This window comes from Stegostoma tigrinum, chromosome 29 (assembly GCF_030684315.1).
Source record: "Stegostoma tigrinum isolate sSteTig4 chromosome 29, sSteTig4.hap1, whole genome shotgun sequence".
In the NCBI taxonomy this organism is placed as follows: Eukaryota; Metazoa; Chordata; class Chondrichthyes; order Orectolobiformes; family Stegostomatidae; genus Stegostoma; species Stegostoma tigrinum.
Window position 1 is genome coordinate 25,471,736 of NC_081382.1, and position 25,254 is coordinate 25,496,989.

The 25,254-nt window shown below is 37.3% G+C and overlaps 1 protein-coding gene across 3 annotated transcripts in view; it reads right to left on the minus strand.

The window, feature by feature from the left end:
- Positions 1 to 1,793: 1,793 nt before the first annotated feature.
- LOC125465549 (nuclear receptor subfamily 6 group A member 1) overlaps positions 1,794 to 25,254 on the minus strand; it is a 371,434-nt gene continuing 347,973 nt past the window's right edge. For all 3 annotated transcript variants that reach the window (XM_059638274.1, XM_048559188.2, XM_048559189.2), the window contains 2 exons: positions 19,164 to 19,316; positions 1,794 to 11,640 (listed from right to left, as the gene is read on the minus strand). In XM_059638274.1, coding sequence (XP_059494257.1) covers positions 11,552 to 11,640; positions 19,164 to 19,316 — 242 coding nt within the window. In that variant the 3' untranslated portion in view covers positions 1,794 to 11,551. The remainder of the gene's footprint in view (positions 11,641 to 19,163; positions 19,317 to 25,254) is intronic.

The window sequence follows — 25,254 nt, forward strand, 5'->3', positions numbered from 1 at the left end:
ACAATGTGAACGGAGTAATGAGGTTAGGAGAGGTTGGAGGGTGTGAACAAGCTTGGCCTATATTGGAGTTTAGAAGAATTTTTAAAAAAAATATATAATTTGGGGAGTATGAATTTCACTGGTAAGATCAGCATTTATTGTCCATCCCTATTTATTTGTACTTATGAAGGTGGGGTTGAGATACCTTCTTGCATTGCTGCCATCTGTTCAGTGTGAGTACAGCTACAATGCTGTTGGGGAGGGAGCCACAACATTTTGACACAGACGATGGGTTGTTCTCATCTATCGGCTGACTTCTTCTAAATGCTAGTGGATGTGGTTTTGTGAGCCTTGATGAAGTTCTGAAATGCATCCTGTAAGTGGTATATACGGGTGCATTGAAGGATCAGTGGCAAGAGGAGTCTGTTTGTGAATGTGGTGCCAATGTTTTGTCTTACATGGTATTCAGTTTCTCAAATATTGTTAGAGGTGCACACATCCAGGCAACTAGGGAATATTTTGTCACACAGCTGACTTTTATGCCTTGCAGATGGTGGAGTGGGTTTGGGGAGTCAGGAAGTTAGTTATTTGCTGTAGGAATCCTAGCTTCTGATCAACTGTGGTAGCCACAGTCTATATACAGCTAGTTCAGTTCAATTTCTGGTAAATGGTAACCTACAGAATGTCATACATATGTGACTGAAACATACAACCTCCAAGATTTGACAGAGTAAATGCTAATGTTCCTCGTGTGGAGGAGGCTAAAGCTAGGGCCACAGTTTAGAAATAACAGATTTTTCCAAATAAGGCAGATGATGAGAACTTTATCTGACAGTTGAATGTCTTTAGATCAGTCGTCTTCTACAGGGAATAGTGGAGGCAGGATCATTAAATATTTTTAAGGTAGATGCTGATTCTTTGATTTAACAAGGGAATAAAGGGTTTACAGGACTAGGAAGGAATGTGAAGTTGTGGTCACAATCAGATCAGCAAATATAACCACCTTATTTAGCAGGTTCAGTTGTCTGAATGGCATACTCTTATTTTGTAGGACCGATTTGACTATTTCTAAAGGTACACCATATAGATACACTCCATCTAAATGAATTATTTGCTGTACATCCATCATCTTTCACAGAAGGATGATGACAGAATGCCTAAGTACATGACCGCTGGATCATAAGCATTTAGCATTTAAAAAAAACCCTGTCCTCCCATTCCTTCTGCTGAACGTCTTGATCTGAAACTTCACCTGTTTCTATCTAGAGATGCAGCATAACCTGCTGAGTGTTTTCCTTTAACAGTATTAAGAATAAATTGATTTTAAATAGTCAAATCTGCAAAACACTGAAATAATTGATGTATCCAACTAAGTTATTCAATTTTCATGTAAAAGTTATCCAAACCTCTAATCAAGATTTGGTTATCATTTTGTGGATCAGTTTCTAATTGTTTCAAAGTACTTTAAAAGAACATTTTTCAAACAACTTGTAATCTTTAGAAGGCATGATTACACCATTATACTATAATGTCTTATTTTCCTGTGCATCTATGCTGAGCTGATTTTAGTTTTTTTAAAATTTGATCTGTTTGGATGTGATATATCTGTGACAAGTAGGACTTGAACTACACTTTATGGTCCAAACTCAGGGGCTTTACCACCATGCTGTAAGATTCTATGCTAAAGGTGAAATGCAATGTTGGTATTGTCAGAAAAGTGTTATTATTGGCAAGGTAATATGCAGCCCACAAATCTGTAAATATTAACACAATAATTGACAAAAATGGATTAGCTTGATAAGTTGATTCACATTTATTTTTCAAATTTCTAACATTCTAAACATGCTTTAACACTTATTGGTCACATATTTCTCAAAAAGGTAGTCAAGTTATAGAGTGGAGCAAACAGAAATCCATAAAAAAGCCATAATGACATTTCACAATTTCTAATATATGGGAGAAAATGTTGTACACTCTTTTGAAAACAATAAAAGGCCTGTAGGTTGATTCTGTTGCCCTGTACTCTGGATGTGAATAAGCAGTGATCCTTTCATAGGCGAACGAGAACATTCACTATCAAAGGTTAAACTGAAGTGACATCATGTCTCCCTAACATATTCAAGGGATCTTGGGAAAAGCTAGAACTCTTTTGAACTGTATAAACTGACCATATTTTTGGCTGTTCAAAAAACATTGTAGTAATTGCAATCAGCTTCAGTTTACATGTTTAACTATTTCTGACAAAGAAAAGGCAGCACATTGGTTATATTATTGCAAGTGGGAGCCAGCAGTACTATCTGCTGCAATTTACACCAAGGAACAATGCAACCAGATGTTTAAAATAAATTAAAATTTAAAGACTTAGTATTTCTCCAAGCTCAGAGCAGCAGATAATCAGCAACATTCTTGCCACTGTTTTTATCCTTACTTCATAGATCCTATGTTCTTTAATGCATTGCATTTTAACAGTTCAAGTGACGTCATTTTGTGGAGCAAGTTTTAAAACTACAATGGGAAATGGCTACTCATGAGTACATGTTACAAAACAGAAACCAATCACAAGGAATAATCAAAACATGCACTGGAACCTAGTTATGTTTTTTATGGCTTCAAGGGCATTACTTGAAATTACAGTATTTCCTGATGCCTAGTCATTTTTGTCACACTGAAGAAAAATTGGAAAAATGATATTCTGAATACACAAACACATCAATGGCACTAAAGGGATGGAAGTTTAGAGTTGTGACATCTATCAATGTGATTTATCTGCTGAGTATTTAAAAGAAATTTAAATGATCCTTTTGATTCTGAGTAGCTAATTAATAGTTAATAATTAAATGTCACATGCTTTGTCATTAAACAAAAACTTCAAATTTTGTTTGAAGTAGACTTATACCAAATTACAAAAGTTAGCTTTACCAGGAAGGTGGGGAAATCCAATTTAATAGTAGATTTAAAAAACTGACTGCATGACTTCTTGCCAAGGCTAAGGAGCTTGGGACTAAATTTATTAACTTAAAAGGCATTATGGTCAGAGATAATGGGAACTGCAGATGCTGGAGAATCCAAGATAACAAAGTGAGGAGCTGGAAGAACACAGCAGGCCAAGCAGCATCTCAGGAGCACAAAAGCTGACGTTTTGGGCCTAGACCTTTCATCAGAGTGCTCCTAACATGCTGCTTGGCCTGCTGTGTTCATCTAGCTCCACACTTTTTTTTATATCAGGCATTATGGTCAAATGATTTCCTCCTGTGCCGTCAGATTCTTTGAACACTAGCATGTAACAAATGAAACAGTTTCTGCAAGAAATATACAGATATCTACTTTTTTGTGTAAAGGCTGCACCACAGACTGATGAAGCCTCATGACAAAAGAATGGTTAAGTTGAAGTTGTAAGTTTGGAAGATGTAGTGTCTTTTCAGATGGCAAGACACGGCAGAACTCATGACATAATATTGTGAAAATACTGTACAGTTTTTCAGTCTGTACACTTTTTTATGTTCTTCATAGAACAAGGGGGTCTAGTCATCGAGGCTGAATCAGATGAGCACTATTCAGCAAAGCACTAAGTATCACCAGCCTGTCTGAACATGACACCAGCACAAGAGTGTTTAAGAGTCAAGACACGACTCAAAGGTGAAACAGAGGGTAAATCATGAAGAACTGGTGCAGAAGGGTTAGGATGTGAAGATTTATGATTGCACTGAACCAGCTGGCCAACAATGCTTTGTTTGTGTTACCCCCGAATTGCATATGTTGCAGAACATAATGGGCCATAATGAGCATCTTTAAACACTGTCAAATTTATTGCTGTTTATCATTTTGCTTATGTGCCGATTTAGTTTCACATTCCTATTTATGTAGCTCTTAAATGTTGGGTCTGAGAATTACACTTTTGCGTGCAGCTGCAGGATGCTGCATGATTTCCTTAAATTACTACAGCTAAATTAGCACTTTAATGCCTGTTTAAAAATTGAATAATGAAGCAGCAATATTCAGAGACCCAAAGAAAATGTGATCTACACACAACAGGTAAATATGATCTGTGGCATCAGCAAAAGTCAAAAATGGTTAACGTCACAAACTGAAACTAATTATCAATGAAGAGGACAACATTGAGATTAGGTGACAGAATTTGTATAAATCGGGTTAATGACATTATAATTAAAACCAATGGTGCCAAATGCAGCTCATTTAAACTGCCATTTAATCAGTGACCCTTAACATGCCTACCAGCCACCACATTTGGAAAATTATAACAACTGAGCTTTCAAATCTGGCAGAGGATTCACCCTGTGATGTAGGTGAGTTCATTATTCTTCGCAGATTTTATTTTGGCAACAGCAGTTATTGGTGCACATGTAATAATTCTATTGTTGCTGTTACATTCCTCAGAAAGCCCTATTGTGTAAATAATCTTTTTACACACTAATCCAAATGAATGAAAGTGTTTTTCACAGCCCACAATTTTGTAAATTGACACATCTGACCTTATTCTTTTCATTTATAAGTTGATCTTGGCTTACAAGATACCTGACTGGTCCGGCAATAAATGAGGATGCACTAAGCATACAACAATAGCTCCTTTTCACAGTCAGGGTTAAGACAGCACTTAGAGTAAACTGAGTTAGTGAGCTTCAGACAACACATGGAAATAATGAAGCTTCACCAGAATTATGTAGGTTTAAAACATAATAATCACTAGCTATGCAGAATTGTTAAAATGTCGATTTTTATATTCGAACACCAGAGTGCTTAATTAAAATGTCAATGTGAACAGCAAAAAATAATCTACATTATCCCTTGATGACATTAAACAGGATGTCACGAGGTAGTTTTTCCATACTGTCACTTGTGTAAATTATGCATCAACTATTATAAGACACATTCCACAATTCAATGAAAACACAATTCACAATAAGCAATATGAAGCTGATACTCAGATAATCTGGTACCTTGCGCCATTGACTGGCGCTTTCCAGACACATTGTGCTTTTCTCATGGACATATTTGGGATATCAGAACATTCTTCTACGTAAGTGTTAGAAATATTTATAAACAATAAAACATCAAGACACTTGTGTTGCGTTCTATCACAATCCATTTGTTCAGTCTGTTGTTAAATGTTATGTATTATGTTTTTGGGTGCCAAAAAAATGTTTTGCTAAGTAGCACAATAATTTTTAATTCTTTTCATGTTAAGCCATTTTCAATTTTAGAATATTTACATTTTGTTCATATTCTATCAGTTAGCTAGTATTATCAAAGATTTAAGATAGAAGTCAAAATACAACATACGATTAGATTGATATTAAGCATGTAAAAAGTAATGTGCATGTTATCAAGAACTCTAGTACCAGAGAACTGTTTTAAACATGTAGCGGAATACAGTGGTATTCTTTCATTTTGTAAGAATAATAAAAAACAGGACATTGAGACAGATCTCTGGTACAGGTCTAGCTGATTAGGCCAATTGCTATTCCAGACTCATGCTCTTTTGTTCAGTATTTGACAGTACCTACACGTGCATTTGAGGTTAATACAATTTTGCAAAATTTTCAAAATTTATGTTTTGACAAATACATTGGATATATAATTACAGACTTGATAGCACTATGACAATATTTCATCAGATGGACAGCAATGATTCAAGGAGACCTACTGCCACTTTCTCAAGCACAACTAGGGTTGGATGAGAAATGCTGGCCTGTTTAGCATGCACATATGCCAAGAATGGATGAAGAAAGAGCTTCTGCAGCAATGGTCCCTTTAAAAATAACACTTAAAAGTTGTTAGCTGTTGCATCACATTAAACAGTCACTTAAGATTTGCCATGTCTCAACAGTGACAAAACCATCAACTTAGTTGTTGTGCAAAAATAAAGTGTACCTAATCATACATATTACCTAGGATACTCTAAATAATTTTCTGGCATAAACAAGAGGAAGTTAAACGTTAAATTAATCTAGAACTTGATAGTTTCAGTTTATAACATGATGATGTTGAAGGAATATTTTGACAAAATAAGAGCAACGTGGAAATGGCAAATCTTTGGTGTCATAATGCAAAACATCGTATGGAGTGGTATAGCAAATGACTATTTAATCTGAACCAAACGTTTGAAAAATTATAGTCATAAATATGCATTTACGATTCGCAGCCAAGGTTGAATGTTATTTATATAAGATCTGTGTTGCCAAGAATGATAAGAAATAACATTCAGGCTCAAACCAAACGAATGTTGCTGATATTCTTTTAAAAATAACTTGCATTTGACTTCTTAGCCCTAAATTTGTCCACAAAAAAAAGCTTTCAGCATAAAGTTAGTTTTTCCAGTGGGCCACAAATTTAAATATAGATCCCTGAGCTATAAACTGCATTGCGTGCAAGGCAGCGATGACCCTTGGAAAAATGCAGACTTTATGTTGCCATATAATGTAGTTGTCACTTAGGATCAAACACTTTCTATAAACACTACTTGTTTCTTTAGTTTCACTATACACCATCTTTATTCCCCCCCCCTTTCCTGCTCTCGGATACATAGCAGGACTGATTGCCGCTTATCATCCTGAGAAAGAGATACATTTTCACAAACATCTAACTTGAAAATTTAACTCAATTACAAAAAGTAAATAATTAATTTGTGGTTTACTTTCACCCACATTCACAAAAAACTTGTAAAAGATAATTAAAACAAAAAGGTAGAAATGAAATTCAAGTTTAAAGAGGGATTCTGCTTTGAAGGTCTGGATTAATGCTATATTTGAAGGAGGTTGGTTAATATACAGAACTGACAACTGACTGTAATGCCTCTGCATGTACATTCCAAAATATAAGCAAAAGTTTAGTTCCATACATATCTGTAATGCATTTGTTCCTTCATTTTTGCTAGTTGTTAATTTTTTTATTGTTTTGTGTTTTAACATTTACCAAGTAGAGTTTTGAGAATGGTCGCAACTAATAGTGATGTTTCTTTGTAAAACAGTTACATATTTGTATTAATGCATAAATCAATGCACCAATCTCTGCCATAAATGACTTTCATAACACACTTATCTGGGAAGGTGGAACAATTTGGCAAACAACAGCTCTATGATCAGCAGTGATCATTACTACATCACATTCTGGTTAGTCAGATATTGCAGACTTTTCCTCTTCTACTTCAGATGCAACACCTATTACAATAATTATCAATTTTAAAAGTGTTTAAAATTGGTAAAATCAAATGTTTACTTTTCAGTGGTTCCCAAATTTATTATATTCTGGTTGAAAAGCAAAAGCTCAAAATTCGCCAATATGGCTAACAACAAATTTGTTTTTATTGTGTCTGTAAATATTATGTGCCCCATATGAAATAGATTCTCCAAATTAAGTAGCTCATAGACTTTTCTTTGTTTTTAGTGCCAATGCTGTTCTTTACAGGAGTTGGCAGTCTTTCTAGTTTGGGCCTACGATTTGGCCTATATTAACACAGCCAGCTAACTTGGCTGTACACTTAAATGGGACAAGAAGTTATGATAGCAGGCTGTGCATCAATACAGATGAAATCCCCCATTATCTGCAATTGCAACTGCTCCATGGTACTAATGAACATACAAGTATTTCCTTTTTACAGGTGGGAATCACAATCTAACAAAATTGATGTGCCATTCTACTCTGGGTTTAAAAAAAGCCAGTGCTCTGCTGAGAAGTACCGGAAAACAACTACCTGATCTCTTACTTGGCAAATGTTTCCCACATTGCTTGGAGATTGTTATCACAGTTTCAATGTTCATCCTGCATTTTTTTAAACATGTGAATAGCAAAAATGTGAATAGGTTTTTAAATCTGTATAATAATGTAATTTAGACCATCAATTCCCTGAAAAAAAAATCCAGCCTTCAATTATTCCCCTCAATTGCAATGTTAAAGAGAAAGATACTTAGTGGTTCAAAATTTCTACTTCTAAAACTAGTTCATCTAATTTCATCATAATACCTGAGTAATTTTCGTATGCAAACGACACATTCACTTTACCCTGTTTTAAAACAAGTCTTAAAAGACTTGGTTGCGAATAAGATGAAGATACCTGCGTATAAGAGTTCAGGTATGCTTATTTTGAGCACATTATATCAAACAAAATTATAACTATTGTAAAATAATTGTAGTTTTTTTTGGTCATCTCCATATCAACTTATGAACATTTTTTGACAATTCTTTTGCAGACTGATTACACAGGTAGGAAATTTTGCAAAACAAGTCAATACTTTACACAATCTTAAATATTCTTCATCAGAAACTAGTCCAGAAATTTGAAACAAAGAACCATTAATCAACCAATTAATCTCTTGCCTTAAAATGAGCATATCTGGAATCTGATTGCAGGAATGATTGAATTAATAAGATCATAAAGGACAGGGAGCTAAAAGAAGACCTCACATAAAAAGGTTTTCTTGTTTATGATATAGTTAATGGAAAAAAACAAAAGTAGTAAAACAATTTAGAGGTACAAAAGGCACCTACAAATCTTCCCTGTGAACATTGTGGTAAGATGGTCATACTGAATCAATTTCATATGACTATATAGTAGGTCAAGGTTGTGGGCATAGCGGGGGCTGGTGTTAATTTCAGTAACAAGCTCTCTAGCTATTTTAAACAGTTCACTGCACACTAAACTTAACCAACACTTACAAATCCCCATCCACTGCATGTATATAAAATGCATTAAGCAATTTTGTTTAATTTGAATTAACACTAACAGTAATTTTGAAATCACATCTATTTCCCAAAATGTCATTATTTTGGTGAATGGGCAGCAAAATTTCAGGAAATACTTGGTTACTTTGTGAGAATATAGGGAACAATCATGTAACTTCACAGGGAATCCTTCACAAGATATGTGAATAGAGAATGGGATTAACTGCAAAAATGTGCCAGCTCAGAGTGTCATACTAATGAAATTAGGTGAGTTACATGTAAGGGAGTTAATAAGAACTAATGGGTGTAAGCTTGCAGTAGTGTTGCTGTATCAAAACTCAGTATAGTCTAAACTACCCAATTGCTGAAGTAGAGAGTTTGAGAAAAAAATGATGAATTGGTGAACTCAAATGCGTGTTTCTGTAATGGTCTAAATATCTAGCTTAATGGGATGATATTGAACCAAACCACTCTTTCAGCTGATTCACCAACATAGACTGAATTCAGAATGTGTTTGGCTTGTACAAATGGTTACATTTTGATTATTTGCGGGCAAGAGACAACTACTCATTTTGTGGTTAGCAAAGCAAAGGCACTTGTCTCTAACCGTTAGGAATGATGCCCACAAAGATCTAGCTATCTTTCAGTCATCGTTTTCTCCTTCCTAAATCTGGTGATAAACCAGGGGAATATCTTTGTGTTCAACAACAGTAATGTCAGCAAGCAAGTTAGCAGCTAATCACACTGAAGTATTCACACACACAAAACGAGGAAGTTAAATTTAAAATGCTGAATATCAAATGGTTTAAGTTTTCAGGTAGTGAAATAAATATTTATGATTGGATTAAGTTAGAAGCTAAAACAAAGATAAAGAAGTTTTAGAAGATTTTTAAAGTATGGAAATTTTGATATGGTACAATTAGTTTTCAGGGTCAGTGAATGAGTTAAATATTATTTTAAGGATGGTCTCATTTTAAAAACAACACCTCATTTAACAAGGTACACATTTTAAGGGTATTTTAAGCAGCAGAACTAAATGGTGAGATTGTGAAGGTTCTCAATTTAATGGATTTCTATTAAATTCAGATGGAGGGAGCATCAATAGCGTACCCTCAGAGTGGAATCACCGTTAGCAACTTCTGGATTTCCATGACATTCTACATTTCAGAATTTGCTGCCAGTAATAATGGAATAATAATAGCAAACGTGAGTAGTCTTGCTGTCAATACCACAAGTTCCAAGCCAATATGCAGCTTTGGATTTCAAAGTGGGTTAAAATCATTGGACAGCATGAATCGGTTTCCATAAATCTAACGATTTAGCAGAAGTTACATAAATCACAAGGACACTGTCTTTGTGACAAAACATTTAGCAACCTTTTCAATTTTTAAGAAACAAGGTGAGATAGCACACATTGGTGACCAAATGATACTGTGCAATGTAATTAACAGCACCATTTTGTTTCCGAATGAATAAAAGTTTGCCACACAATTTTTCATGAAGATAATGTCATTGCATCGAGATCCAGAATAACCCACAGTTGGTGTTATTTAATTGTAAAACTGGTGAGTGCACTACCTGATCACAGAACTTTTATATTTAAAACACAACTTTACTTGTTTTAGCAGAGGTAGGTTATTTAAAGACAGCAGCCCCCGCAAAGGAGTTGTGTTGACGGGGAAGATAAATAGGTGCATGCGCCTTGGAAAGCAATGCTGCCTTGTATTTAACATTCTAAAACTTGAAATAAAGCCTTCAAAGTCAAATCACTTTTTCTTTTAAATGGTGCATTCAAGAATAAAAGTTTAAAACTCCCATTTAAGTCCTTAACAGTTATTCTTAGTCAAGGATTTACATATGCTATAGTACTGGTTAACATTTTAAAAATGCAAATGTACAGTGAATGGGAAATATTTATCATTTTGAATTTTCAAAATCTTTGGCTCTTAGAAATATACAGTTATACATCCTGTTGTTGCTGTAGTAATGATCTGCTGAGAAGCAGTGTAAAAAAAACTTAATGACATCATTAATATTCTAGTACTATTTAACAGGACATTTTTGGTTTACAATAAAGAATATCCAAGATGGTATTGCTTCTTTAAATCATCTACGTCATTTCCGAATGTAATGTTAGTTTGAAAAAAAAAGGCTATATAAAGAAAATCTATTACATCTTCCAATTAGGAGTCAACTGTGACAGTCTCATCAGTAGGAATATGAGTTTGAAAGTAGCATGATTAGAGCACCTGGATGTGTTTTATTGCACCATCCACATTTAAATCCTTCTGTAGGATCCCCACTGAGTTTGTGTTTTTAAAAAAAACGACATCCACAAAAAAATAGAAAGTGTTAAAAATAAAACTTCTTGCAAAGACTGGAAATGAAGAAGCAACTAAAATTTGCAATCGATATGCTTACAATTAGTACCGATTTGTTGCAACAAGGCAGCAGCTTGCCAAAATGGACCACTTTAGTGACAGCCTTAAGGCATTTGAAAATGAAAAGAGAGACATGTATCTATGTCATCTCATTATTGAGGTAGTCTTAATAAAACATTTTGCTCAGCCCCTCACCCAAAAATATAAAAAAAATTCAACTAGACCTAAAATGGCAATACTGTAACATTAACACCCTACACACCGTAAACTGCAAGGAAAATGCATTAACTGCATTGTACAGAAGCATGTGCACTGTGTTGAAGATCATACATTCAACTCTGTCGTGAAATAAATAGATAAAGTAAAATATAGCTGCTGTCAGAATCACAGGGTTTCACTCAATCTGAGGATATTCCCTGCTCTTCGAGTCTTGGCTGACTTTTCCCCTCCAAATTCTTCTCCACCTGAGGCACCAAAATAAGGCATGGCAAATTCAAGAGCCACTAGGTGATGGCTCATTCTTTACTTGCACTGGCTTTGCATGAGTGCAGGACTGCTTTGAAAAGCAAAGGCAGTTGTTCCAAAGGGATATTGACCAGTTTACCTGCAACAACAATCGATTAAGCATGTATTAGTTATTTTATGATTCACAAGCAATTGATCTTGTTTGATTATTTATATTACATTAAACCCAATTTTCTGCTTGTCTCAATTTGTTCCAGACAAATAATTACAACTTCATCATGCTTGGCTTTAGAAGCAATTCAATAACGGGCTTTTTACGTTTTTTTTGGCAATGCCATGAAGCCAAGCTCAGTGAGATTTCTCACCGTATCCTACGAAATTTGCCTCATTAACTCCACGGGTGGAGTCACACACATCTGCTTCTATCCCCATCTTGCTCCATGTAGTTCCCAGGGCAACATGCCACTTACTGAATATCTACCAAAAGACTGGGATTTCTTGCTCCAGTATCACCTTGGAAGCTGCTGTGCACCTGGACAAGCAATACCACCCAGTGTTACCCTTCACCAGCATGGAAATAGCATGCAGCTCATGACGCCTAGCCAGGATGGTGGTACTCGCTCGCACATGCAATACCCATTCTCTCAAACTAGTCACTGATTAATCACCACGCCACACACTGTACCTGTCCAGATACATCCCGTATGAAGAACTTCTGAGTGCACGGTACCGTTTGTCCAATGACCAGCGGTCAGCTGCATTTTGTCATTGTCGAATTGGGGAAAATCACACACAGGCAAGCATTTGTCCAAATCTAAACATGACCTTTTTTGACAGCCAGTAAAATAGGACACAGAAAACGCACACAGGCTGCAGTTTGCACCCACACAAGCTGGCATCTTGACGTCGACAGTCCATGATGGCCTTCCGCAACCAGCTGGCATCCACTGGACATGGGTGTCAATCAGGTCCTGCCTGCTCTGTAATGCCCAATGCATCCAGAAGAAGCTATCTGGCAGCTGAACATTCTCATCCTTCTCTTCGGACAACTGCTCCTGTTCCCCGACTTCTCAGTGTCTATCACATTACAGTCCTTGGAGCAAGCAACAAGCCAGAGGAGTGTTCTGCACCACCCACCACCCAACCCCTCTCCACACCCCCCAGACCACTTCAAGCTGTGGGATACACATCTGAACAGCCTTATTATCTGCTCCACCATGGCCTTGGTTGCAGCACCAGAGGCGACACATTACATCCAGAGTGCTGTGTTCTGATCCCTTTCCCATTCCAAACTCAACCATTCAACTTTCTATTGCATTCATTGATCAGCTACATTCCCCTAGCCCACAGGTCTCTTGTAAGAGCCACAGATGATGGGCTGCCTGTGTTAGGCATTCATATGATTTTAAATTGCCAGTAACTTGTGCACACTGAAATGACAGTGCTAGTTTAGCCAGTATCAATGGCATGGTGCATCCATTTTTGACCACCATTTGATGCCTAAGCATATTCACTCTTCTCGTATTGCAATACGTGCACGTAAATGTTTGCAAGTAAAATGTAGCCGCAGTTTGCAAACATATGCTTCATTTATTTACCCTTTCAATGCCCTAACTTCCAGCAGATCTGAATCCTGCACTTTCCCCTGTGAAGTGATAGTGAATATGCCCATCTGTGGGCACTGTCCAAGCCATTTTCCAGTCAAGATAATGGCAAGAGATGGCTCTCAGCTCACTGTCGATACAGCAATGGGTCCTGTCTGGTCTTTGCCATTCCCCATAAAGTTCCCATGACACCTTTAACCTCACACTATGCCAAAAGCCAAATCCACTCGTTCCCTCCTCCATGTAGAGGCCCAGCACGTCAAACTTCACTTCCAACAATGCTTACCTGTGGCCTAAGCCCCAACATTACATTTTAACGACGCCCATTGTAACCTTCAATGTTTCCTTTACTGAGGCCACTGTGATGTTCATTGCCAATAACTGCCTCTCCTGTGGGTAACCATGCCTTCCAGTACTGTTCCACACATGTCCAAACATCTTGATTTTGTGCCTGTCACCATTCTTGTCCACACCTCCACAAACACTTTTGCTTTCCCTCCCCCAACATGACACTAACCCCTTTTAACAGTGGTCTCCCACTGCTCCCAATGTCCCTACAGCCCCTTCTGCACCTTCCTAAACAATGAACAAACACCCAAGGCTGCATTTGCCCCAGACCTCTGGCCAACTTTGATGAGTAACCTCTAGACATGAATAGCCATATACGACTTCTCCAATTCGCCTGATCATTACTGTTGGCCTAGTAATGGAGCTTTACCCACTCCCCAGGCTATATTCAGCCAGACAGCCTGATGGTAACTGTTTCAACCTGACAACCGACAGTAGCCAAGCCCTCTGGCTTCTGTGCAGACTGTGTCACAGACTGACAGCCCGAAGACTCCCCTGACCGACAACTGTCACCCCTCAACTGGCCTGAGGACTAGCCCCCAGCATGATGATATAAATGAATTAATATGAAATCAATGTGCGGTTCAGCAGCAGCTACCTGCTGTAGGTTTTTAACTGATGTTTTAGTACACCATTCATCAAGACGCCAGCCAGATTCCCACTGACGAGCAGCATGTATAACTGCACAATGCAGCTCACTGACACAATAGTAATGATAGCCTTTGGCTCTGGCTGAAGCACCAATGTGCTGACTGGCACAACAAAGCAGACAAGATAAGGCATGAATGCTGCGAGCATGCAGATAGGTACTTAGAGATCAAGTTGAGCTGCCCAGAGACGCAGCCTTGCCCAATCGGTGAACTAGATGCCTGACAATGGGCACAAAGTGACTCAGCTGCAGACTTTTAATGCTGGTTGTCATTGCATGTTGCAATCCAAGTCTGTGCTTTCTTTGTGACTGCAAATGTGTCGTAAGGGTGCCATGATGGTTGTGAGATTGCAAAGCATCAGTTACCAATGTCTGTTGATGAGGGGTGAAAGCGATGGTGCCCATTGTGACTAAGGCACTTTCTGGTGCGGCACGGTGGCTCAGTGGTTAGCACTGCTGCCTCACACCACCAGGGGCCCAAGTTCGATTTAACTCTTGGGCGACTGTCTGTGTGGAGTTTGCACATTCTCCCCATGTCTGAGTGGGTTTCCTCCCACAGTCCAAAGATGTCCAGGATAGGTGAATTGGCCATGCTAAATTCCCCATAGAGTCCAGGGATGTGTAGATTAGGGGGATGGGGTCTGGGAGGGATGCTCTGAAGGTTGGTATGGACTTGTTTTGGTCAAAGGGCTGTTTCCACACTGTAGGGATTCAATGATAATGTGGAGGCTATTCACAGCCTGTGAGCTGAAGTTACCAGACACCCACTCTGATTTCGATATCAAGAATTCTCAATATCTACCTTGTTTCGAACATTCGGTAAGATAGAATACTGAATATTAATGAGGTGACTTATGGCATTAATGAGGCCTTTAACAAGCTATAATCCCCTTTAATTGGCAACTCACCACTGCCTAGCAAGAAAATCACCATGCTGCTTGGCAAAGCCAAGCAGGGGAGATGTTGGCCTCGTGGTTTTATTGCTGGATTGTTAATCCAGAGACCAAGATAATGTTCTGGGGACCTAGGTTCAAATCCTGCCATGGCAGTTGGTGGAATTTGAATTCAATAAATATCTGGAATTAAGAATCTAGTGATAGCTATGAATCCATTGTCGATTGTCAGGAAAAACCCATCTGGTTCACTAACGTCCTTTAGGGAAGGAAACTGCCATCCTTCTCTGGTCTGGCCTACATGTAACTCCAGAATCATAGCACGTGGTTGACTCTTAACTACCCTGTGGGCAATCAGAGATGGGCAATAAATGCTGCCTAGCCAGTGATGATCATCCTGTGAATGAATAAAGAAAAAAAGAACTGTAATAGAGGTAGTCCTTGCCAGAACTCTCATTTGATTCTCCAACAAATCTTGCCATAACCCAAGTCGTTCAGATCGCTACAACATTCCACAATATATGCTTCAATAAGGTCTCATATCATTCCTCTAAACTCCATTGAATACAAGCCCAAACTACTTAACTTCAGTTCATTAAATATCCATCCATAACCAGAATCACCAGATGTTAATCTGGAATGCCACCAGCAGCATATCTTTCCTTTCATAAGGAGAGCTAACCTTTTCACAGTATTCCATGTGTAATGTGACGAGTGGTGTCTATAGTTTTAGCAGGACCTCCCTATTTTATACTCAATCCATTTGAAATAAAAGCCGACATTCTATTTCTCCTCTCTCTATTACCCACCGAACTTGGACGCTAGCTTTTTATGACTCATACATGACAGTACGCAAATCCCTCTGTGCTGTAACTTTCTGGAGTCTTACCTCATTGAAATAATTTTCAAGAAGAATAGAAGATCTGAACAACCTCACACTTTCCCATACTATATTTCATCTGACAATTTGTGCATATTCATTTAAAACTGTCTATTTTTTCTCTGTAGACTTCCATTCTCACCACTTACCTTTCCATTTATTTTTGTGTCATCCACAAAATTGCAAGTTGCTTCATCCAAAATATTAATATATCCCAAATAATTGTGGCCCAGGCTCTGATCCCTATGGCATTCTACTTCGTTACAGGCTCCTATTTTGAAAATGCCCTCTTTATCCCAGCTCTTGGTCCTTAATTCATTAGCCAATCCTCTATCTACGCAAATATGAGCTCCAACCACATGGGCTCTTCTTATTTGATAGCCTTTTGCATAGTAACACATTGAATACATTTTAGAAATCCCAAATAAATTGCATCTATTGGTTTCCCTTTACAAATCCTGCTTTTTACCTCCTTAATAAAATTGTCAGGCATGATTTCTTCTTCATGAAAACATGCTGACTCTGCAAGATCAGATTATGCATTTATAAATGCTCTATTATTATATTCTTTATAATAGGTTCTAATATTTTCCCAATGACAGATGTTACATTTACTGGTGTATAGTTATGCACTTTTTATTTCCTTCTGTTTTCTATAAGGGTGTTACATTGACAGTTGTCCAATCTATTGGACTTATCCAGAATCTCAGGATTCTTGGAAAATCACGAACAGTGCCATCACTACTTCTGTAACAACTTCATTTAAAATCCTCAGATGCAACTGATCAGGATGCTGGGGACAAATTGGTTGTCAGCCCCAGTGTTAGGTTTCTCTAGTCATAGCTATTGTGACTTTCCATACCATATCACCCCCCACACACACATACCCCTCTTAATTTTTTTTAGTATTTTTGAAATGCTATTCGAATCCTTGACCGTGAAGACTGATCTGTAGTATTTATACATCTTCAGCTATTTCTTGGTTCTCTATTATTATTTCACCAGGTTTGTTTTTTCAGGGGGCGTATGTTCATTTTGGTCGAGGTCTTACTTTTTATATATTTAAATAAGCTTAATCTTCACTTTTACATCACTTGCTAGTTTGCACTCAGTTTATGTTCTCTCTTTTGTTGGCTTTTAAAACATTCCCAATCTTCTGATTTGCCACTCATATTTGCCAATTTGTGTGTTTTTATTTAATTCTGTAACTTTAACGTCCACAGTTAACCATAGTCAGTTTATCCCCTCCTAGAATCCCCCTTTCTTATTCGAATTGCAGGTCATCTTTACTGCAAGTCAAGAACTATCATTCCTCAACCGTCTTTTCAGCTAAACTTACTTCCGATTCCATTCTAGCCAACTCTGCCCTCTTCTCCATGTAATTTTATACAAGTTTTGCAATATTTCCAACTCAAGTTTCTCACTCTCAAAACAAAATTCTACCATATCATAATCACTGCTCCTTAGGGGATCTTTTATTCAGAACATTTATTACATCTGCTTTATTACATATTACTATATCCAAGACAGGCTGACTCCTTGCTGGATCCATAACATAATGGTATTCAGCACAGTTGCCTAGAACACTTATTCTTCCTCATGGCTATCTTTGCTAACTTGATTTTCCCAATTTATATTAAGATTGAAGCCATCCAAGGATTAATGTACTGTTTTTCTTACATGCTTATATTGTCCCTTGATTTATTGTCTCCAATGGACAGCTACAGTTAGATGGCCTTTAGACAACTCCCCCTCAGTGCCTTTTCCCCCCTTTTTAAAATCTGTTTTTCTTATAGCTGACACCATCCAAGTTAATTGTAGCAACACATAGGGAACATTTGCTGACAACATCTTGTCTTTATTAATAAAGAAACAACTTTCCCTTAACACAGCTAGATGTCCTATGTTGCTTAGCATAGTAAAACCACACATCTGCTGGCTCAGTAGCTTTAGCAACATTCTAAACAAATAGAAACATTCACGGTTAGTAGGAACTGCAGATGCTGGAGAATCTGAGATAACAAGAAGTAGAGCTAGATGAACACAACAGGCCAAGCAGCAGAGGAACAGGAAAACTTCTTCAGAAAGGGTCCAGACCCGAAACGTCAGCTATCCTGCTCCTCTGATGCTGCTTGGTCTGCTGTGTTCATCCAGCTCTACACCTTGTTATCTCAGAAACATTCATGCACTGATTTTGTAGTGACCAATTTAGCTCTTGGTTCGAAATATGATCCCAATTACTGCCTTTGGTTTTATTCTCTAATTAGCATGAACTAAGTCAGCCAAAGCTATGTGGGTCAGTACGCTGGAGTAAAATAGCTAAAGACTATGAATGAATTCACAACCTGTACGCTGATTCAATACAATTCATGCTGATCGAGCAGGCCGTTGTCAGCGACTATTAGATATACAGCTTTTGGTCAAAGCAGGAATGATCACTTTGTAAAAATGTAAATCTCAGCGATCAGCTGACACTTAAAAGATTTCAGTCCCTCTGGAAGCTATTTCAAACCAACCTGACAGTTGGGGAACTGGTGCAATGGAGTTCGGTGCTGGTTTAATGACCCACCTGACTTTACTCTCCACGGCAAGTAGTGCATAACATTGAGAAGGTGTACTCCAGCAACTTACCCACAATTTCTACTGAAGTGACAAGTAACCTTTGTCTCCTTCCCCCTCTTCTTAAATAATGGTGTGATATTTCCAATTTTCCAATCCAACGACACTTCTTGAATCTAATCAGTTTCATAAAATTGAGAGTGATGCTTTTGAAATTTTATGACCCACTTCACTTTTAAAGAATCCTTGGGTGCCAACCACCAGTCCTTGGTCTATGCCAAGTCATATTATTTTCTTCTTTACTATATTTCAACTTGTACTTAATCCATTAACTTCCTCCCCTTGGCTTATTAAGGTCCCTAGTTTTACTTGCATCTTCCTCTCCTCAGTTCTCCAAAGTACCCTCTTTACAAGTCTTCTGTTCGCTTCATATGTATTCTGCAACCATCGTTTTTCTAATAAACTACATTTAGTTCTAATATTATTTTTATTGCTTCCTCAACTGCCAGTAACTCCAGCATCTGCAGTTCCTACTATCCCTGCCAGTAATTTTGTTAGGAAAATCAATGCAAGCACAAAATGGGGATTATCATTCCATACACCAATGAATTTTACTTGCTAAAACAGGAAGAATTTTATTGCATGATGTCACGTTAGCAGTTATTTTGTTAGTACAACAATAAATCAAATCTAACCAATGTAGGTTTAAAATATTGTATTTGCAATCACCTGCAATATAGCGTATCTCTGGCAGGCACATCATAAGTTCAGGGAAACGATTGGTCTGGTGTGGATACTTGAATTCAGTGTAATCCTGGCACACATACCAGTAACGCTTGTTCAACTGCTCCAATTGAGACACATTGGTCAGACCCCCAATATCTGCAGAAAAATATTCAAATGGTAATTTGATTAGAAAGATCAGCACCAATACCATCGAAAAGAAATTACTTAGTTGTCTGCATTATTTTTGACTTCATATTGTTAATAATCTACATTACTACTTTCAGGAATTTTTCGTAAAAACTTATTTTTTGAAGCAAAGTAGCCAGACCGTCCCGTAGTATTTTAATTTGAAAACCAATCTTTTCTCACTTGTTATCTTCAAGGCACAGATTCTTGTTTGTATTGGTTTCAGACATGGGCAGCCCTTCAAATACGTTGATGGTCATTTTTACCTAAATGGTCATTCTTACAAGTGCAGATGAGCGAGCTAGTCAATCTTCAAATCTGATCCTGTCCTCACTCCGCATCCGTACATTGATTCTTTTCTAGCAGGAACTAAGGGTAGTGATTAAGAACAGGAACTCTGCTTAATATTATTTCTCTGCTTGATGGCAAATACAGAAGGCAACTGTAACATGCAACTGTTATCTGGATTTTATTCAGCTGCTAAAACAGACCAGATGTGTCCATATAGGATTATAAAAACAGGTGGTGACAAATGCAACTTTTGTTTTCTCTTTGCTTTTGTTGTCATATATGATATGTGCTATATTTGGTTTGTCAACTTTTTTAAAAACAAAATCGATTCTTAAAAACCTTCATAGCAGTTAGCACAACTTACACAGATTTGAACTATGCATTTCTGAATACCATGTTATGTGGCTAAATTAAGACGAGAAATTAATTGGTATTGAAGAATGCACAAACAGAGGTAGAAAAGCTAGAAAGGTGGCAAGAGGCTCATCTGTCCCAAATTCAATTGGGAAGCTGACTGGCTGGTTTAGGGTTGCTTCCAATTCAGCTAGTATTTTACGAGTAATGAAATGGGGAGACTATCAGATAAACTCTAGAAGCCTCTCAATAGGCTGGGAGGGTTGAAATCCACTTTGGATATCCTTTGACTCATGAAGTAGTCTTGGTGGTAACGGCCTTATTTGCCCAGTACCCTCAGATTGCAATTCTCTTGCAGAGTACAACATTCATTGGTGGGTTTTCAGCTTCCAGGTGCAGCTCCAAACATCACACAAACCTGTTGAGCTGCAGGCCCTGTGTTTACCCATTGGAGTGAGTTTGTCCCACCTTTCAGCACCAAGGCCAGGATCTTCACCATTTTCACAAAACTGTAGCCTACACTGTAGCCCATTTCGGAAGAAGGGTCTAGACCCGAAACGTCAGCCTTCCTGCTCCTCTGATGCTGCTTGGCCTGCGGTGTTCATCCAACTCTACACCTTGTTAACTGTAGCCTAAATTACTTTGGAAGTTAACCAAAGCAAGTCAATAAAGACTCAAATAAGGCAAACAGTTAGAAAGACTGATATTGTTATAAATTTCAAGTAATTTAGCAATAACCTGTTGCTTTATAACTCAAATTGCTAAATACAGATACAAATAATTTCTAACATGAATTCTGCTTATGCCAACATTAGACATCAGATTAGGGTCAGTGTGACACTGAATTTAGGGGAAATGTTATGATCAATGCCAAAAAAATTTATCTTTTTCCCAAGAGAATCATAAAAAGAGAAACATTATTTATAAATAAAAGCACCAAATTATCTAATTACATAAAATTTAGCATTCCGAAATGCTGTTACTAAGAAATAACTAATCTCCAAGTGAATTATTAATCAATATTTATATCAATTTAAGCAACTTTTAAGGTAATAACACTGCAAGGTTAATAATTCTATTTGGTGAATAAATAAGTGACTAAGTATGCATGGTTTATTAATAATGATCATTATCTTCAATTTGAAACCAATAAAAAGTTCTTGTTGTTGTTGTTGTTGAAGGACAAGTGCACATAGTGTGGGCCACAAGTCTCATAACATGATAATGGCATCTTTTGGCAGCGTTCAGCTGCAGAAAACTGTAATAAAGACTCAGAGAGACAGAAATCTTACTTTGAACTATATAAAACAAAACAAAAACAGGAACCTGACAGATTTTTTTCCATGGTTCTGAGATTTTAAAGTTAAGATTAATGTTCCTACCACCATCCTAAATAAAGTTAGTTTCTCAGCACAAACCAGGTAATCAAATCTTCGATTTTTCTTGTATGCATTGCTCAGTATCTTTCTTGTGTTAACAGCTATTGAATCAGTCATAAATATTTTTGAACAAAAATAGAAGTCACTGGAAAAGCTCAGGAAGTCTGGCAGCATCCAGGAAGAAAAATTAGAGTTAATGTTTTGGGTCCGGTGACCCTTCCTCAGAACTTGCCTCCCCAAAGTAGTAAAACGTACTAGCATTCTGTTCAAATGTCTCATAATATGGATAAAATGAGATTCTGAAATAAAAGCATAACATTTTTTGTACATATTTTTACCACAAACTGATGCAAAATGTGCCATAAGGATATTACATTTGATTATGAAGTTAAATCCATCCTAAGTTAATGTCATACGCAAGAACACAAAAATTGTTCCTGTTATAGCTCAACTTTGTAATACCAGTGCCATTAAGTTATGCATAAACCACCTGTTTTGAAGACTGGAATATCTCAGCCATGACCTTTTATCCAGAGTACAACTCATGTGTGGTCTACTGAGATCTGGATTGTGATTGTGGTGATTGTCATAGGGACTTCAGTTCACAAGGGGTCATGATCACCACCAGTAATTTGGAAGTGCTTTTCACTTCTTTGTCAGTGCAATTATAACTGACTTGCAAGCAATTAAAAGATAATTGCCACACCAAATACTAATAAACACCTCAGCCTTTTCAGGTTGTACAGCAAATTAAATTCATCAATCTCACTGTTTACAATCTATTTGCAGAATATTTTTCTTACAAATGCCAATTCATTACAGCTACAGCTGTTGCCCAGAGAATAGACAGAGTTATTTTAGATGATGTTAGGTATTAATAGACGTCAAAATCAAAATTATCCTGCATTATATTTTACAGCATCAACTGCTTACAACAAACACAGTTCCAGTCAGAACATAATTTATAACCAAACTAATAACAGCTTAGTATTCAGAATGAAGATAAAATAACCTTTACTTCCAGGGAGCACATGCAACAAATTTGGCTGAAAACTTAATTTGGTATAAACCTCAGCAAAAGTTCAGAGAGAAGAAACTGAATATTTTGTTCAATAATGTAACAGTTAGAATTTTTGCCAATTTTTAAACCTGAAAACAACTCAAACGCCAAGTAAAGCAATATTCAGAAGTTAGATCCATTGCTGAAACAACTTTGTATGAACAACAGGGATGCTTATAATACACTGACAAAACACAAAGTAAAAATAGATTAAACAGAAGTATAGTAAAGTTGTGATAAGTTGAACCACAAGGAGCCGCCCACAAACTTATCTTCAGCAGAGCTTCACATTAGTGTAACCTGATTTCCCTACAAGTGTACTCTACGCCAAGAAAAATAAAAACACAGTGGCGGGTGGCACAGTAAACACAGGAAAAATGTCTCTATTTTTCAATTCATTTACACCTTACAATGGTTTGACCTTGCATAATAAAGGGCATAAAAAATGCTGGAGTTAGCTCTGAAAAAACTCTAATCTTTTTCTACATGGCATGCTGTCTTTTGACAAATCCACCATCTGGTGGAAGACATTAAAACAGTCCAGTTTCATCCATATTAAAAACCTGTCTTGGTGCCCTCTTGTTCTGGATGAAGAAATTAAGGTCATTGTTGCTAAGACTGCAGATGATACAAAGATAGATGGAGAGAGGGGTAGTGTTGAGGAAGAGGGGAGGCTGGAGAATGACTTGGACAGGCTGCTAGAGTGGGCAAAGTAGTATCAGATGGAATACAATGTGGGAAAATGTGAAGTTTTGGATTTTGATAGGAAGAAGAGAGGCACAGTCTATGTTCTAAATGGGGGGATAGTTTCAGAAGTCTGAAACACAAAGGGACTTAGGAGTCCTCAGAATTTTCATAAAGATAACATGCAGGTTCAATTAGCAGTTAGGGAAGTAAATGCAATGTTCGTATTCATTCCAAGAAAGCTTTAATACCACACCAGAGATGCACTGCTGAGGTTGTATAAGACTCTGGACAGACAGCACTTGGAATATTGTGAGCAGTTTGCATCCCAAATCTAAGGATGGATGTGCTGGTATTGGAGAAGGTCCAGAGAAAGTTTACAAGACTGTTTCCAAGGATGATGGACATGTCATATGAGAAGCGGTAGAGAACTCTAGGTTTGTACTCAATGGCGTTTAGAAGGATGGAGGCGGGGATCTGTTTAAAACTTACTGAATATTGAGAGGCCTGGATAGAGTGAACGTGGAGAAGATGTTTCCACTAGTCAGAGAGAATAGCAGCTAAAAGGACAGCTTCAAAGTGAAGGGGTAATCCTTTAGAACTGAAATGAGGTGAAATTTCTTGTGCCAGAGGATAGTGAATACATGTAACAAGTTACCACAGAGGCTGTGGAGGCCAAGTTATTGGGTGCACTCAAGTCAGAAATAGTTAAGTTCTTGACTAATAAGGGGGATCAAGGATTACCAGAAGGCAGGAGAATCCTTTTGAGAAACATATTAGCAATGATCGAATGATGGAACAGGCTCAATGGATTAAATGGCCTAATTCTGCTTCTTTATCTTATGGTCTTATGGGTGAGGCCACTTTATAGCCACTGCTGCTGTTTTGCTCATGATTACATGCTCTAGCATGGTATTACTCTGTTCTGATTGGCTGGTATAGTCAGAATGAACAAGTTCTACTAACTTTGGCTCATCATGGGCATCCTTCTTTTGGATTTCTTACTGTGTTGAAGGGAATGGCTGTCAACTTCTCCGTAACTGGGGCTTTGCATTATTTAAAGTTGACTCATCATGATTTTGCTGTATTATTATTACTGAAGCACCCTGCTCAGGAGAAAAATCATGCAACTTCTAACGTTCTCACTCTTCAAGTGCTGGAGGCATTCAGATGTAGAATTACTGCCTTTTGGCAAGTTTATTGTAACTTTTTCTATTTGCATTACATTGAATGATATATGTTTAACTTATTACAACATTGGCTACACTCGAATATACAAACTTCCACTCCACGACAGACACTAAATAGCACAGCTACAATTATAGTTTCATCACAAATATTGATTAGATCTCCTGTGCATGAATACTAAACAGATTAATTACAGGTACCATCCAAGAAACTGGAATTAGATTGACCCACTAGATCCCAAGAATACTGCAACAGTAGACATCATTTTAAGGTAAAATTAAAATTCTGCAGATGCTGGAAATCTGAAATAAATGAGGAAAAGTCACAATCTCAGATGGCAACTCTTTCTCACATGATAGATGCTTATGACTTTGGTGTATTTGCGGTAGTTTCTGTATTACATTAATACAGAATTTAGATACGGGTATTAGTGCTCAGTCATTTAGAACAGAAGTATTAAATCCATTTTTTACAAGTGCAGGAAGGATTGGAGGCAATTAAAATATTTGCTTGTTGTGGCTGAGTTGTTGGGATCTAGGGTGGCTAGGTGCATAACAAATACGTAGTAGCAAGCAAAAGTCTGAATTAATTGGGAAGAACAGTGAACAATATTTAGTCAAATTACAGACAAAGTCTTTTTTCTTTGAGTCATGCCCATGTTCCTAATAGGAGAACTCAAAGATTTGCAGATAATGGGAGTACAAACAGAAATGGACTTTCTTTCTCTTTGAAGCCCTAAATATATTACCACTATGTCTTCTCATTGATAGTTGAAATTGAGCTTCGTGGATTCTATACTTAATTTTTAAAAAAAATTGGTTTAATCAATGTTAATTTTGAAGGAGATGCTGGCTGGGAAATTGCAAGCTTGGTCTCCCTCATTTTCTGATCAATGTTCTTCATTATTATTACTGAAGTACATTATTACTCTATGAGTGCTTCATTGGCCAAA